At 39.6% G+C, this 15,632-nt stretch overlaps 1 protein-coding gene across 1 annotated transcript in view; it reads left to right on the top strand.

Annotated features, from left to right (window-relative positions):
- Positions 1-7,875: 7,875 nt before the first annotated feature.
- Positions 7,876-15,632, top strand: part of LOC309548086 (uromodulin-like) — a gene marked incomplete at its 5' end in the record, with an annotated part of 39,978 nt that continues 32,221 nt past the window's right edge. Inside the window, 2 exons of the mRNA XM_082248050.1 lie at positions 7,876-7,933; positions 14,419-14,433. Coding sequence (XP_082104176.1) covers positions 7,876-7,933; positions 14,419-14,433 — 73 coding nt within the window. The remainder of the gene's footprint in view (positions 7,934-14,418; positions 14,434-15,632) is intronic.

Raw genomic sequence — 15,632 nt, 5'->3', positions numbered from 1 at the left:
GTGAAGAAAATAGTCCTGGTGGGGGCTATCTACAGCGCTTGCTTAAAACATAAAACTGTGCAAATGTGCAATATAAATATATAAAACATAAAATGTGCAAATGTGCAAAATTTAGTGCAAATCAATGAATATTTCATATAGATACAAAATCATAAATTAATTAATGGTTGCTTAAAGTTCATCTCAAATGAATGAGCTCAAATAAATGACAAAATCCAATATTTCATGATTATTCCTTATTTCAGGAACTGTGCAAGTGCTCAATAATAAAAATCCTTTAGTGTTTAGTTATTTATAAAATGGGTGACTTACCAAATGTAGTGGGTCTCATATACCTTACAATAATGAGACCAATCACGCTTATTGGTAGGTCCCCTTTTAGATCCTCCTGGCTGTGCTGATGGTGATTTCCTCCTCACCGTTCCATAAGGCAGCTTGTAATGTTTGTTTTTTTGAAAAAAAAGATAAAGGCTCCAGATGGTATAATATTGTTTTAAAAGGGGTTTATTCCCATAAAAAGTACAAAGTAGCACTATTCAGCAAGATCCGGCAAGGATCATAATGCAAAAAATGTTCGTGACAAATCGATACCTAATCCCAATTGCAGTACTTCTGTTATGACATTGTCCATGTGCTGGGACTATTTGTGCTTAGCTAGTAAGTCTTTTGTGGCTGCAAATATGACCTAAAGGTTTTTAAAGTTCACCTCCCATTAAAGTCAATGGGGCCCGCCGCGAACTCGTGGTTCGCGGACTTATGAGAAAATTTGCGTCTGACGTTCGCGAACCACCCTGGCCGATGTTCGTCCATCACTTATGCAGAGGAGGGCAGAGGTCACTGGAGGCAAGAAGTGCAGAGATGCAGAAGGCACAGGAGTGCAAGAGTCTCTGGAGGTATAGGAGCTCAATAGGCTCTGGAAGCACAGAAGTGCAGAGGTTGTGGGAGCCACATGAGTGCAGGGTTTTCTGGAGTGCACAGGGCTCACTAGACACACATGGGTACAGGGGCCGCTTAGAGGTAGAGGAGTGCAGAAGTCTCTGAGCACAGTGGCACAGAGTGCAGGGATGCTGGAGGCACAGACTTCAACCCAGACCTCAACCTACAGACCTACAATCAGACCTCAACTTAGCTGATCACAGCACTTGTGCCATACCAGCTGCTGCTTTTCTGAACATTTCATTGTCAGCCCCACCTGACACCCTCATCTTGAATGATGACCCAATCACAATTTACACTAATTTTATATTTGAACTGGTATTTCTTTGCCAAAGGAAGAGGATTCATCTTTTAAACCAACAACATGTTTCAAAGGGAGGTAAGAAGGACTGGTGCATGTTGCTGCCTTCCCCTCTGAAGATACACTTATAAACAGCCTTCTTACAGACACCAGTAGTGACTTTCAAGTTTTACAGTATTTTATTGTTTTCATTACTATTCTCTTGCCCTCCCTTTCTTTTATTTCAGGTCTTCCTGGAATAGAGTCTTTACTTACGGTAATTTTTGGACCCTAAATTATTGTAATATTTGAAATCATAAATTTTGAAAGAGAGAATCATGTTACACACGCATTGGTGTTTGTTTGCCTTTATATAATTTTGTCCTTTTCTTTCCTCTGTAACTAAAATGAGATGATCTGTATTGCTAGTCCCTCACTCTTTTCAGTGTGTCTTTAGTTTCTGTTCTGAGCACATGTAATTGCTGGAGCTAAACATACTATGATTTTTTTGATCTAATATTCATCTGTGAATATCTGCACAAGTTTTCGATTAAAACATGTGGGATTGCGTCACTGTCTGCTAATTCTACTGAGACTATAAGTACAAGCTATCTTGCCACAATTGGATCAGTTATAGAGATCACACATGCTGTGCTGAGACAGGAGAGGGAGAACAATCCTCCCCCCACCTACAAAATAACTTTCAGATAACTTTATGAAATAGTAACAACAAAAAAGAAATACAAACCATAAACATTGTTGTGCCATGTATTATTAGTGTTCAGTGCAGAAGTGGCGCCTGGTAGTCATTGCAGGTGGAAGCAGGGGCGTATCTACCATGAGGAAAACAAGGCGTTTGCCTTGAGCGGCATTTTTCAGGGGGCGGTGCAGCCCCAAGCCAGAAGGGCAGGGATGGCTTTTTAAGTAAGTTCCCATCCACCTGTACATTGCTGGACTTTCAGTGGTTGTACCGGGATGAAGCCTGCAGCTGCAGGCATCACCCTGGTATTGTTTTTTTAGAGCTAGAGGGCTGGGGTTGGACAAATTTACAAAACCAAAATACACCACTAGGTGTAGGGTGAATTCACAACTATTTACTACTTAAGATACCCCTAGCACCCTGAGGAGCAACCCTGGTTGAGAAGCACTGATCTAGAAGATCATCTATCTATCTGTATATACAGTCAGGTCCATAAATATTGGGACATTGACACAATTCTAATCTTTTTGGCTCTATACACCACCACAATGGATTTGAAATGAAACAAACAAGATGTGCTATAACTTCAGACTTTCTAATTTAATTTGGGGGTATTTACATCCAAATCAGGTGAAAGGTGTAGGAATTACAACAGTTTGTATATGTGCCTCCCGCTTTTTAAGGGACCAAAAGTAATGGGCACAGATTAACAATCATAAATCAAACTTTCACTTTTTAATACTTGGTTGCAAATCCTTTGCAGTCAATTACAGCCTGAAGTCTGGAGCGCATAGACATCATCAGACGCTGGGTTTCATCCCTGGTGATGCTCTGCCAGGCCTCTACTGCAACTGTCTTCAGTTCCTGCTTGTTCTTGGGGCATTTTCCCTTCAGTTTTGTCTTTAGCAAGTGAAATGCATGCTCAATCGGATTCAGGTCAGGTGATTGACTTGGCCCTTGCATAACATTCCACTTCTTTCCCTTAAAAAACTCTTTGGTTGCTTTCGCAGTATGCTTCGGGTCATTGTCCATCTGCACTGTGAAGCGCCGTCTAATGAGTTCTGAAGCATTTGGCTGAATATGAGCAGATAATATTGCCTGAAACACTTCAGAATTCATCCTGCTGCTTTTGTCAGCAGTCACATCATCAATAAATACAGGAGAACCAGTTCCATCGGCAGCCATACATGCCCAAGCCATGACACTAACACCACCGTGCTTCACTGATGAGGTGGTATACTTAGGATCATGAGCAGTTCCTTTCCTTCTCCATACTCTTTTCTTCCCATCACTCTGGTACAAGTTTATCTTGGTCTCATCTGTCCATAGGATGTTGTTCCAGAACTGTGAAGGCTTTTTTAGATGTTGTTTGGCAAACTCTAATCTGGCCTTCCTGTTTTTGAGGCTCACCAATGGTTTACGTCTTGTGGTGAACCCTCTGTATTCACTCTGGTGAAGTCTTCTCTTGATTGTTGACTTTGACACACATACACCTACCTCCTGGAGAGTGTTCTTGATCTGGCCAACTGTTGTGAAGGGTGTTTTCTTCACCAGGGAAAGAATTCTTCGGTCATCCACCACAGTTGTTTTTCGTGGTCTTCCAGGTCTTTTGGTGTTGCCGAGCTCATCGGTGTGTTCTTTCTTTTTAAGAATGTTCCAAACAGTTGATTTGGCCACACCTAATTTTTTTGCTATGAAATGTATTTGTATGTTCTCTTCTTTTTTTGAAAACAATAAATAAATTTATAAAAAAAAAAAAAAAGTCATGAAAAAAAAACGTAATTTAATTAAGAATTGGTAGAGGGATGAGTATGATGTTTAAAAAATGGGCATGAATATTGTATTTTTATGTCAAGCTTTTTCATACAATTGGTGGTCCTATAGTGGGTTAAATCATATCTGAACAATATAATAATGAAGAATATAATATGGTCAGAATGCAAAATGTTATATTCGTTTCCATATTGTATTTCAATTGTGTTTAGCCTACTCCTATTAATCTGAAGGATCTTGAAGTTTATAAACTTGCACTGTGAAGATCAACATGCATTTACTTTCTTGAATTCTGCGAGACAAATTCACTATGCCCTATGAGTAGACACTTCTGTGTCTCACATTTCACTGAGCCTGCCTTCTGATCTACAGAGGTGCTGAGGGGAGACGTTTCAGGAGGCGGAGTCAGCACAGAAATCACTGCTTGCAGGCAACAAGGTACCATGGGATATTTAGTCCTTAGAAATTGAAAGTAAGCAGCAGAGGAAAAGCTGCAAAGCATGCAGGGAAGTCCAGGAAGGAAAGAGATGACCAACAGGCAGGCAGAACTCACAACATTGAAGGAGTTTTTTATGTAAGCTTATATTGGATTGTCAAATATAACTACTCAGGCAAAAAATTTGGGGGAGCATACCCATGTATTTCCAAAGCTGCTGCAGCTATGAACCAAAAGACATGTATATTAAAAAAGAATAGCGCGCAAATGCAAAAGAAATTACTACCAAATCTGAAGAGAGTCCATAAATAAAAATGGGGGTTTGGTCCCACCATATGGCCATATCGTGCGATTTGGTAGTAATTTCTTTTGCATTTGCGCGCTATTCTTTTTTAATATACATGTCTTTTGGTTCATAGCTGCAGCAGCTTTGGAAATACATGGGTATGCTCCCCCAAATTTTTTGCCTGTTTATTATGTATTCGGTCTGACCGGACTATCGAGGTTGAGCAGCCCTCCCCACCCCCCACATACACCTGTACTCAATCAGTGTCCACCATCAAATGGATATAGGAGGAGTCCCCTGTAGTGCATTTGCACATTTTTCCCAGCAAGGAGTGTTGTCTCCAAGGGTTAGAAGGGCTGGATTCGTCTCTTTTTCATGGATAGTGTAGGACCCACTGATAATGGGGTACTTTGACGCAGTAGTGGGCTTGAGCACGATATGGCCATATGGTGGGACCAAACCCCCATTTTTATTTATGGACTCTCTTCAGATTTGGTAGTAATTTCTTTTGCATTTGCGCGCTATTCTTTTTTAAAATATAACTACTGTTTGCATTGCTTTTACAATGCTGATGTTATAAAAGAAAGTGTATTCTGTGTCAAACTCACCTTTTGCTCCATGTCTTTCCATCTGTATCACACTCCCCGCCACCATGTCTTTTCCTCTGTGTGCAGTCGCTAGCTTCCATCTTCCTCTGGTGCTGCAGCCAGTCACAGAGAGAGCACTGTCCTAAAGGTCTGAAGTGCAGGTTACACACTAGCAACTCGACCATCTGAATTACCTAGTGCCTTTTTTGCTTTAAATCAGTGACCACAGCATTCCCCAGTGTTGTCAGTTACCCAGCCTAGTATTCCTACTCAGCCTGTATCTCACCTTGTAATCCGTACCCGTGACTGGTCCTGTGATTCTTATGTTCCCCAGCCTATATCCTGGTCCAGTGTGATCCTGTACATTCCTTTCAGCATCCAGTCTCCCTGCACCTCCATGTCTACCTCTGATCTCCAGTCAGTTACCTGCTTCTCTGCACAAGTGCATTTCCCTGTCTGTGCTTCTCTGTGTTCTTGTGCACTCCTATACAGTGAATCCTGAACGTATTCACAGCGCTTCACTTTTTCCACATTTTGTTATGTTACAGCCTTATTCCAAAACAGATTACATTCATTATTTTTCTCAACATTCTACAAACAATACCCCATAATGATAGCGTGAAAGAAGTTTGTTTGAAATCTTTGCAAATTTATTAAAAATAAAAAACGAAATAAATCACATGTACATAAGTATTCACAGCATTTGCCATGACACTCAAAATTGAGCTCAGGTGCAATTCTGATTCCACTGATCATCTTTGAGATGTTTCTACAACTTGATTGGAGTCCCCCAGTTAATTGAACATGATTTGGAAAGGCACACACCTGTCTATATAAGGTCTCACAGTTACCAGGGCTTTTCAGAGCTGAAACCAAACCATGAAGTCCAAGGAATTGTCTGTAGACCTCCGAGACAGGATTGTATCGAGGCACAGATCTGGGGAATTGTACAGAAAAATTTCTACAGCATTAAAGGTCCCAATGAGCACAGTGGCCTTCATCACCCATAAATGGGAGAAGTTTGGAACCACCAGGACTGTTGCTAGAGTGGGCTGCCCTGCCAAACTAAGTTTTTGGGATAGAAGAACCCAATGCTAGCTCTGACAGAGCTCCAGCATTTCTCTATGGAGAGAGGAGAACCTTCCAGAAGAACAACCATCTCTGCAGCGCTCCACCAATCAGGCCTGTATGATAGAGTGGCCAGACGAAAGCCACTCAGTAAAAGGCACATGGCAGCCCACCTGGAGTTTGCCAAAAAGCACATGAAGGACTCTTAGACCATGAGAAACAAAATTCTCTGGTCTGATGAAACAAAGGTTTGAACTTTTTGGCCTGAATGGCAAGCATCATGTTTGGAGGAAACCAGGCACCGCTCATCACCTGGCCAATACCATCCCTACAGTGAAGCATGGCGGTGACAGCATCATGCTGTGGGGATGTTTTTCAGTGGCAGGAACTGGGAGACTATTCAGGATTAAGGGAAAAATGAATGCAGCAATGTACAGAGACATCCTGGACGAAAACCTGCTCCAAAGCCCTATGGACCTCAGACTGGGGCAAAGGTTCATCTTCTAACAGGACAACGACCCTAAGCACACAGCCAAGGTTACAAAGGAGTAGCTTGAAAAGAGTAGCTAAATGACAACTCTGTGAATGTCCTTTAGTATCCCAGCCAGAGCCCACACTTGAACCCGATTGAATATCTCTGGAGAGATCCGAAAATGGCTGTGCACCGACACTCCCCATCCAACCTGATGGAGCTTGAGAGGTCCTGCAAAGAAGAATAGAAGAAACTGCCCAAAAATAGCTGTGAATACCTGTGTACATGTGATTTTTTTTATTTTTAATAAATTTGCAAAGATCTCAAAGAAACTTCTTTTACATTGTCATTATGGAGTGTTGTTTGTAGAATTTTGAGGAAAATAATGAATTTAATCCATCTTTAAATAAAGCTGTAACATAACAAAATGTGGAAAAAGTGAAGCGCTGTGAATACCTTTTGGATTGACTGTAGTTTTAAACTTTGTTACCTACAACCTTGCAAATCCAGCACCTCAGAGCTGAAAGGGACTTTCATCTACATTTAGTAGCTGCCTGCTCAGGTAAGTCAGAGGACGTCAACCTGGAAAAGGCCTGCAGCGTAACATTCTTTAGACTCTGCACAATGGTCCATCTTATGGCCATCACTGAATGAGCAGCATGCCAAACCTTCTGTGCTTACTCTGAGGCTTTCTCTACTGTCTGCCCAGATGCTACAACCAAGTCCTCGTTAGCCACTCAGTCCCTAGTGAAAGCGGATGTCCAATGCATGACATATTGTGACCATAGAACCCCTTTGACTATCGATTTTGACCAGCTCTACCAGTTACAGAACATGTCAGACATGCATATGAGAGGTTCCCTGGTGAAGGTTCTAGAAAAGCAGAATCAGAATACCAGACCAGACTAGCTGAGAAAATGTCAGACATGTTTTAGCCATAGTGTGACCTTGGGGGAAAGGTTTGGCATCCTCTCATGTTCAAAGTAATAACTCCCGATGCAAATGCATCATGACATTCCTGAATGACAATAACATATTTTTCTGTTTTAATGAGAAAAGTCAACCTGCAAGAAAAGTTAAAAGCATTTATAAATATACATCATAACCTAGCCACTCCTTGTAAGTTCATACCCTAGCAACCCTCCAGCCACAGTGTCATAACCTTTTTATAGAAAACTGGACGTGGACCATACGACGTTCAATGAGGTAGTTTTGGTACCACCTTCTTCTTTATTAGGAAGCATTTCACTATAAAAGCAGTAGGTGTTGCCTGCATCTGAGCTTGGATAGCATCAGCATCTTACCTACTGAAGAGAACACAGAGGACACTTGTAAAAATGAAAGTTTTCCTTTTCATAATTGTTGGCATTATATCTAAACAAGTATCTGCAGTAGGTAAGTATATGATACAATACAATACAGCATTATAATGTTAAACCCAAAGCTACTCATATTAGTGCACATAAAACATAGTTTGTTTTATGTCACATGTATATGTAGAATGAGTTAATCATAAATTATGATAGTAATGGGTAATGTAGTAAATAGAATTTAAAATAGAATTTGATTATTAATTAATGTACAGTATATCTGTTTTAAAATTAAGATTTTTCAGTTGGATGTTAAAATGCACAAGGTATATTTTACTTTGTCAATCATATTGTTAATTGATTCCTTATCTATAAATTTGTGGAGCCTTTTTCCCAACTGGTATTGTTCTACATTTTATACTTACTTTTACATCTCAATTTTTTCCCATAAAATACACCTTTCCCTAAGATAAATATGAACTCTGCCATTTTCAACTTCTCCTTCTAAATATATGCTAATTCCTTTCCTAGGTTATAACGGTCCTCCTTTAGTTTTAACCACCTGACCTCTGGATGGTTTTACCCCCTTCATGACCAGTGCTACTTTAACTGGCTATTGCGTGGTCATGCAACACTCTACATAAATTACATTAATATTTTTTTCCACACAAATAGGGCTTTCTTTTGGTGGTATTTAATCACCACTGGGATTTTTATTTTTTTATTACATAAAAGAAAAAAGACCAAAAATCATGATTAAAAATAAATAAATATATATATATATATATATATATATATATATTTTTTTTTTTTTACTCTTTGTTATAAAACAGGTTTGTATTATCCTGCACTCCCTAACCTAATGTGTCTCTCTTCTAATTTGTGTCTAACATATCCAATAAAATAAATTTTCTTCATAAATGTTGGCCAAAATGTATTCTGCTACATGTCATTGGTAAAAAAAAAAAAAAAAAAAAAAAAGAAATCCCCATAAGTGTATATTATTTGGTTTGTGCGAAGTTATAGCATCTACAAACTATAGTATATATACTCAAATTTACGCAGCTATAGACACTATACTTGTAATGGGGTGATCAGTGACTGATGACATGGCAGGCAATCTGGAGCTAACTGGCTAACTGACGTCACTAGTGAAACTAATACAGTGATCAGTGATAATACTGTACACTGTACTAATGACACTGGCTGAGAAGGGGAATCAAGGGGAGGGGAATCAATCGAGGGGAAATCAAGAAGTTAACTGTGTTGCCTAACAAGTGTAATGTGTGCAGTGTGTGCTGTTTTCCTGGCTGCTTTTTTTTTCCTGAAGTCAGATTTGATTTCAGGGAGAAGAAAAAGCCAGATCGCTGTCTGTGCACAGAGTTCTGTGTGTTTGTAAACACAGAACTCTATACTGTGATTGGCCACAGCTGATTAGCAGATTTCAGTTGAAATCTGCTGACAAACTGGTGCTTTGTTCAATCACATTATGTTTGCATGCCCCAAATCCGGTAGAAAGGGGTACGTCACCTAGCCTGGTTGTGCCGCCCATCAGCAGTAGATGTACTATGGGCTGGTGGCAATCGATTGAAGTATATGTGAACCCTAACCTTCTAAAACAACCCTTACAGTTTAAAATATAAATGAAAGGCACAACATTTGTGTATACAGAGAAAAAAACATTATAAATACATTATAAATACATTTTTTAAAAGGGATTGCATACCCTCTGTTCTCAGCTGCATAAAGAGCTTAGAGAGCTGGAGTAGAAACAGCAGCACACTGATCTTCCCAGTGAGTGGCTGTGCAGGAGGGAAGGGCGTCAGCACAATTCTGATCATTGGTGGAGAGCAGGCTGAGTCCAAGCACAGCCAGAAAATTGACCAAGCTGTACTTGAATGCCTAGTATGGTCAGGTTTTTTTATTAGGAAAGTAGAGGGACTGGCAGGATTACCAGGTATTTCACAAAAAGGAAGCAATTCAACGAGAACAAGATCCTTTTTTTTTTTTTTTTTTTTTTTTTTTTTTTTATAAAAGTGCATGGTACAGCAGACACATATCAGGAATATGAAATGTTGGGTAACATATTCTTTAAAATGTTAGTGTTAGTTCACAGTAGTCAGATCAGTTCTAAAATTACTTCTTTTAAACTAGTAATGGAGTTTAAGCATTTTGTACGAGATGATTGTTGTTCTTTGAACAACCTTTAAAAAAAAAAAAAAATTTGAAATCTATTAGGATTCTGTAGCTAGACCCTGGACCTTATAAAGATAAAACCCCTGTCCCTTGATTGGACACACTGCAAAGTTGTGTTCTAAATAAAGCATGGGGAGTTTGAACTCCTATCAGGTTTATATTACTGTATCCAGTGAACAGATTTCCCTTCATTGTGAGTCCCAGTGACACCCCTGTGACACGGAGACGAGGGCACAGGAGTCACCAGGACAGGTAGACACAGAGAGAAATAGAATCCTAATATAATTTTCCCCTTTTCTTCAGTGCAATAAAAATTTGTGTTTGTTGCTTGTGTCATTAGGGAGATTTCCCATAACTATGTGCCTCTGATCTCCTGTCATTGTGACAGGAAGTGAGAAGAAATCTCTTCTATAGGGATGCAAAGAGCAATAAAAACCTGACAAAAATTCAAAATCTTTTCCATTTTATCCTAAACAAAAAGGAAAGTCTTGAAACAGTTAGGTCCTCTCTGTTTTCTGTACAAAAAGTGGCAACCAACCCAACCTATAACTAGCCTTTGCAGTAAGGTGCACATGGAAGACACATCACAAACAAACAAAAGATTTCCCAGAGCACCTACCAGCCAGCCTGCAAAACAACCAAATTGTCCCTGTCTAACAATTTACATTGTTTGTTTGATCTGTTTTCTATCTAAAGTAGTAGATAAAGTGAAGGGAAGTAGTCAAGCTCCAAGCCCCCTACCTTTAGGTCCCTGGTGGTCATTTGATATGCTGTTGTAGACATTCACTATTTTGTCTTAGGAAAATGGTTTGAGGACTAATAAGCATCCAGAAACAACATAACTTTTGTTTACTAAACCTTGCAAGTAATTCGAATTTCAAGCATGTATGGTATTCTTTAAAGTAGTAAAAAATGTGCAAAAACTACCACCCAGCCCCTCCGAATGCAGTGAAAATTAATTAAGTGAAAAGGTAGCAGCCACCATTGACATGTGATCCCACACCTTAAAGAAAAAATGTAAAAAAATGGAATGCAGCGCTATCTTGATAATCTAAAACGTGATTATATACTAAGAATAATGGTGACACCTTTTAGTGCTGTATTCTACGTAAGGGGGTTTCAGCATTGTTGTTAATATATAATCAAATGTTAATAGTTTACCAAGGTAGTGCTGTATTTTTTTTTTAACATTCTTTAAAGCAATGGTCAAGTCATGAACATACTGTATTTGGAAATAATACATTGATTTTAAGACATAAAAACACTGTGTAATTAGAATTTGTTGAGGCAGTTTACATTTACTAGAATTTGTTCCTTTTTGCCTGGGCTGGTAATAGCGATTCTGGCCAGATACAGAGCATTTCCTGATACTGCTCACCAATGGAAGTACTTGGGGGTTGCCCAACCTCATAAGCCTGTGCTAATAAAATAGCAGAATCCCTACAATACCAAATGTTTATTACATTATAAATCTAACTGCACTTTGCTAGCACTGGTTGCATACAATTAAATGTGCTCCTGCTTGTATATTTGCCAATTTGCTTTTTAGTCCTCAACTTGCACTTTTTTAAACAAAATCTTTACTCCATTCCAACCTTTAAATTTAAAACAGAAATAGTTTGCGTGCCTTGCTCTGATTTAACTAGAATTAGATTTTGACTTTCAATAACATCATGCCATCAAGCCCTGCCATCCACCACTCATGTGGCCAATTAGAGCACCCCAGTGGCCAACAAGGCAACTTGTGGTTTTTACTCTCAAGTATGACTTTAAGGGCCCCTTCACATGGGCTTTCCAATCAGGTCCGCCTGTCAGTTTTTCAGGCGGACCTGATCAGATGCTCCATGCACCCCTATGGGACAGCAGATCTCAGCGGTGACATGTCCGCTGACACCCGCTGCTATCCAATCCGATCCTGTCTGTGAAATCCAGACTGATGGAAACCCTATTTTCCATCCATCTGGAGGATTGAATCGGATGAAAACAGACAGGCGGTCCGTTTTCATCTGATCTCCCATAGAGGAAAGCAGGACTCTGACAGGTCTGTCTCTGCACAGAGAGCGGACACAGACTTGTCATCCGCCTGTTCAGCGGGGATCGGTGGATCGATCCCCGCTGAGCAAAATGGAGTCCACTGGGCGGAAAGCCTGTGTGAAAGGACCCTAAAGGCTTAGAGTAATGACATGGTCATTGCACATTTGTAAATTAAAATTTCATTTTTATCTCAGTTCTTTGGCACGTAGGTAAAAGTTAACTTTTTGAAAACAAATATGCAATTGTTGTTTGCAGGCTTTTTCCATACAGGAGTCACTGTCAGCACTCCAAATACACAATGCCGGTCCTGACCTCTGCTTCTGTAGTGGGACCTTGTCCATCAGTTTGACAGTCAGTCCTACATTTAACTATACTGTGACACAAGGTGGGACCCAGCTGGCAGTTTTAATCGCACTTTCAGTGTATTCTGTAGGTTTACACTACAGCGACTCCATTGCCTTTGCATTGGCCTGGCCCTGGTCAAATGTTGAGGCTCCATTATATGATAGCATAGAGTCTGGAACAGTATTGGCTCTGGGAAATGTAATTGTTTCTGCTTTTACATTATTCTTTATTTCTTTATTTATCCATCAGAACAAGATTGTTCTATTCTATAGCTTATAGCAGATCTAAACCTTCCTATACTTTACAGTTAGAAAGCAGCCATATTAGCTGCTTGATGATCTGCAGTTTCCAAAGTGCTACACATGTGACCAGTTATGACACCAGCTATTTGATGGGTTGAGTTTATTTGATGACACAAGCAAATGTGACATGTATCAATCATGGCATGCCTTAAATATAACTGTTTTAGAAAACAGTTGAATCAGTAAATTTAGTTCCACTTTATTTATTTGAGTATAGGCCCAGGCTAAGTAGATAATTTATGTTTAAAGAGGAACTGAAGTCTGCTCACATAATTTGTAAAAAAAAAAAAAAAAACTTATTTGCCATTCTGAAGCTTCCTTCCAACCACTTTGCATATTATTTTATATATACTGGTGATTTTTTACTTGCCAAATATGCTGAGGAAATCTCCTTCCACTAAGTCTGGCTGCAGCCATTTTAACTGTGGGCAGCTGAAGCTGCTGACTGTTCAATTCCTAGATTTACACAGAGGCCTCTCTCTCTCTCTTATGACTCATCCCTCCCTCCCTTGCTGGCAAACTCTAACGAGAATTAGAAAGAGAGCTGTGCATGATGTCATTGGCCTAGGCCAGTGATTGTGAACCTTGGCACCCCAGATGTTTTGGAACTATATTTCCCATGATGTTCAACTACACTGCAGAGTGCATGAGCATCATGGGAAATGTAGTTCCAAAACATCTGGGGTGCCAAGGTTCGCCATCACTGGCCTAGGCCAATTACCAGACCAGAAAGCGTAATGGCCCGTTTCCACTGAGCTTTCTGGTACGGTTCGGTTCGGTACGCTATTTATGCCGTTTCCATTGTGAATGGTACCCTAATTCCGAACCGTACTGTACCACTTTTTTGGGACCCTTTCGTTGGGGTACCAAGCACAATAGTACCGTATCAACAGGGTGGAGCTACACTCTGCAGAACTTTGATTGGTTGACAGAGAATCGTCTATCACAGCTTTCCTGCTACACCAAGCCTATCATGAAAGGGTACTATTGGCAGTGGAAACGCAAGGTGTTCCATTCCGAACCGTACCGTACTGAACCGAACCGTACTGTACCACTCAGTGGAAACGAGGCATAAGTGTGCTGTATAAGGTATTTCCTGGCAGAAAAAAATGTTTTACTATCCAAAGTTAAAACAACAAGGGCAGAAGATTTAATAGATAGAAAGATGAAAAATGACCAAAGGTCCACTTTAGGAGATCTTTTGTTAGAACAGGAGTAGGATAGTGCAGGTGAGATCATCAAAGCATAAAGGATAGGCAAACTATTCTATATTTTGGTGCCCAAATAATACATTCTGGGTTGACATACCACAGGATCAAAGACACCAACCTAGCTTTAAAAATCTAGGACATGTGTTATCTGTCACAAAGAATTGGAAGAATGTTTTGTGCTTTGCAGATTTCAGAATAGGAGCACAGATGTTATGAACATTTTCTATAGTAAAAAGCAGATGCCTTACCTTATAGGCAACTATTTTACATATGGAATCATCTCTGATGTGTATAAGACTTCATACAATACAGCTGTACAATTTTACAGAAAAAAAGTGTACAGGTTTCCAAAGTCACAATTTTACTTTATATTGGTTACTTGTTTTGAAGTCTACTGATGAATGTTTGTACATAAATGCTCAAGTAAGCCTTTTGATAATTATGGATAATATTTCATTTAACTTTCTCTCTTTTTCTTTCAGGTTCTGAATGCTACGGTAAGCCATCCTTTTAAATTATACTATTGTATTTTTTATATATAAATGGGTTTTACTTCATCCCAAAATGTGATATTGTACTGCCTCTGGTGCAAAGCCTACATCATACTCTGTTCAGTGGTGAAGGAACAAGATAGCAGAGTTAGTGACCACTACCAGGTCAATGACCACTTGTGGATCTGATCTGACCTTTACTAAAGGTATTTAAAGAGATTAGATTATGGTTACCTGGTCCAGCACTGTTTTCACCAATGATACAATGTCTACGAAGCACCCACAATCATCCTTTGAAAGTGGGGGGGGGGGGAGTAAAAAAAAAAAGGAAGGACTGGAGGGCTTCTTACTTACCTGTTGCCTATTTGTTGTCTAACAACACTGCATTCCTGGCAAGATTAACAGGTATTGTTTGTACTTATTGAAAATGTTCTTAGCTTCTAAAAGGAAAAGTAATGCAACCATCACATCCAGACCCACTAATATGTTGTAATATTCATTTTTTTAAAGGAGGGGTTAAATATGCTTTAAAAGTGGTCAACTAGTAGCAGGTGACCTATTTTATTTGTGCTTTAAAAGAGAAGTATGGGATTATAACAAACACCACCATGCTGCAGCATCAGTGCCACATTACAGTTGTTCAATGCTGATTCTAAAGGCCCGAACACAGGATAATAAAATCGGAAGTAAAATTTATTACAACCAACGATCAGCTGATTATCTTATCGGTACTTTAGTGCTTTTGACAGCGATTCTTACTTTTCGTACGACAAAACCTGGAGGTGCATGCTATAACATTTTTAACGTACATGAATACAACGTCTGATATTCATTTAATTAGTACAGTTTTTGCTTGAAAAAATTGTAAGAGCAGGACTAAGCATGCTCGGAAATGAAAGCATACCTTACAAAACAATTCAACACATTACAACACTTCCGAAGTTGTATTCTGTCGTACAGAAATTTTCTTAGGTTGAGTACCCTCTTCACTTTTGATATGAGACTAGCATGCAACAAAAAACACATGATTATTCGTCCGATAATCTGATCGTGTGTACGAGGCTTTAGACTGAGCGGAGAACTGTGACTGGCAGTCACCGCTCTCTGCTCTGCTCCTTTAGCACTCACTGGAGAGCCAGCCTGGGGAGGGGGTGGGTACGGATGGCTGTGGAATGGAAGGCAGGCCACCTGTCAATCAGGCAGCA

Source organism: Pelophylax lessonae, assembly GCF_965119305.1.
Source record: "Pelophylax lessonae genome assembly, chromosome: 2".
NCBI lineage: Eukaryota > Metazoa > Chordata > Amphibia > Anura > Ranidae > Pelophylax > Pelophylax lessonae.
The sequence above is the reverse complement of the archived record's forward strand: the minus strand, read 5'-3'. Positions and strand labels throughout refer to the sequence as shown.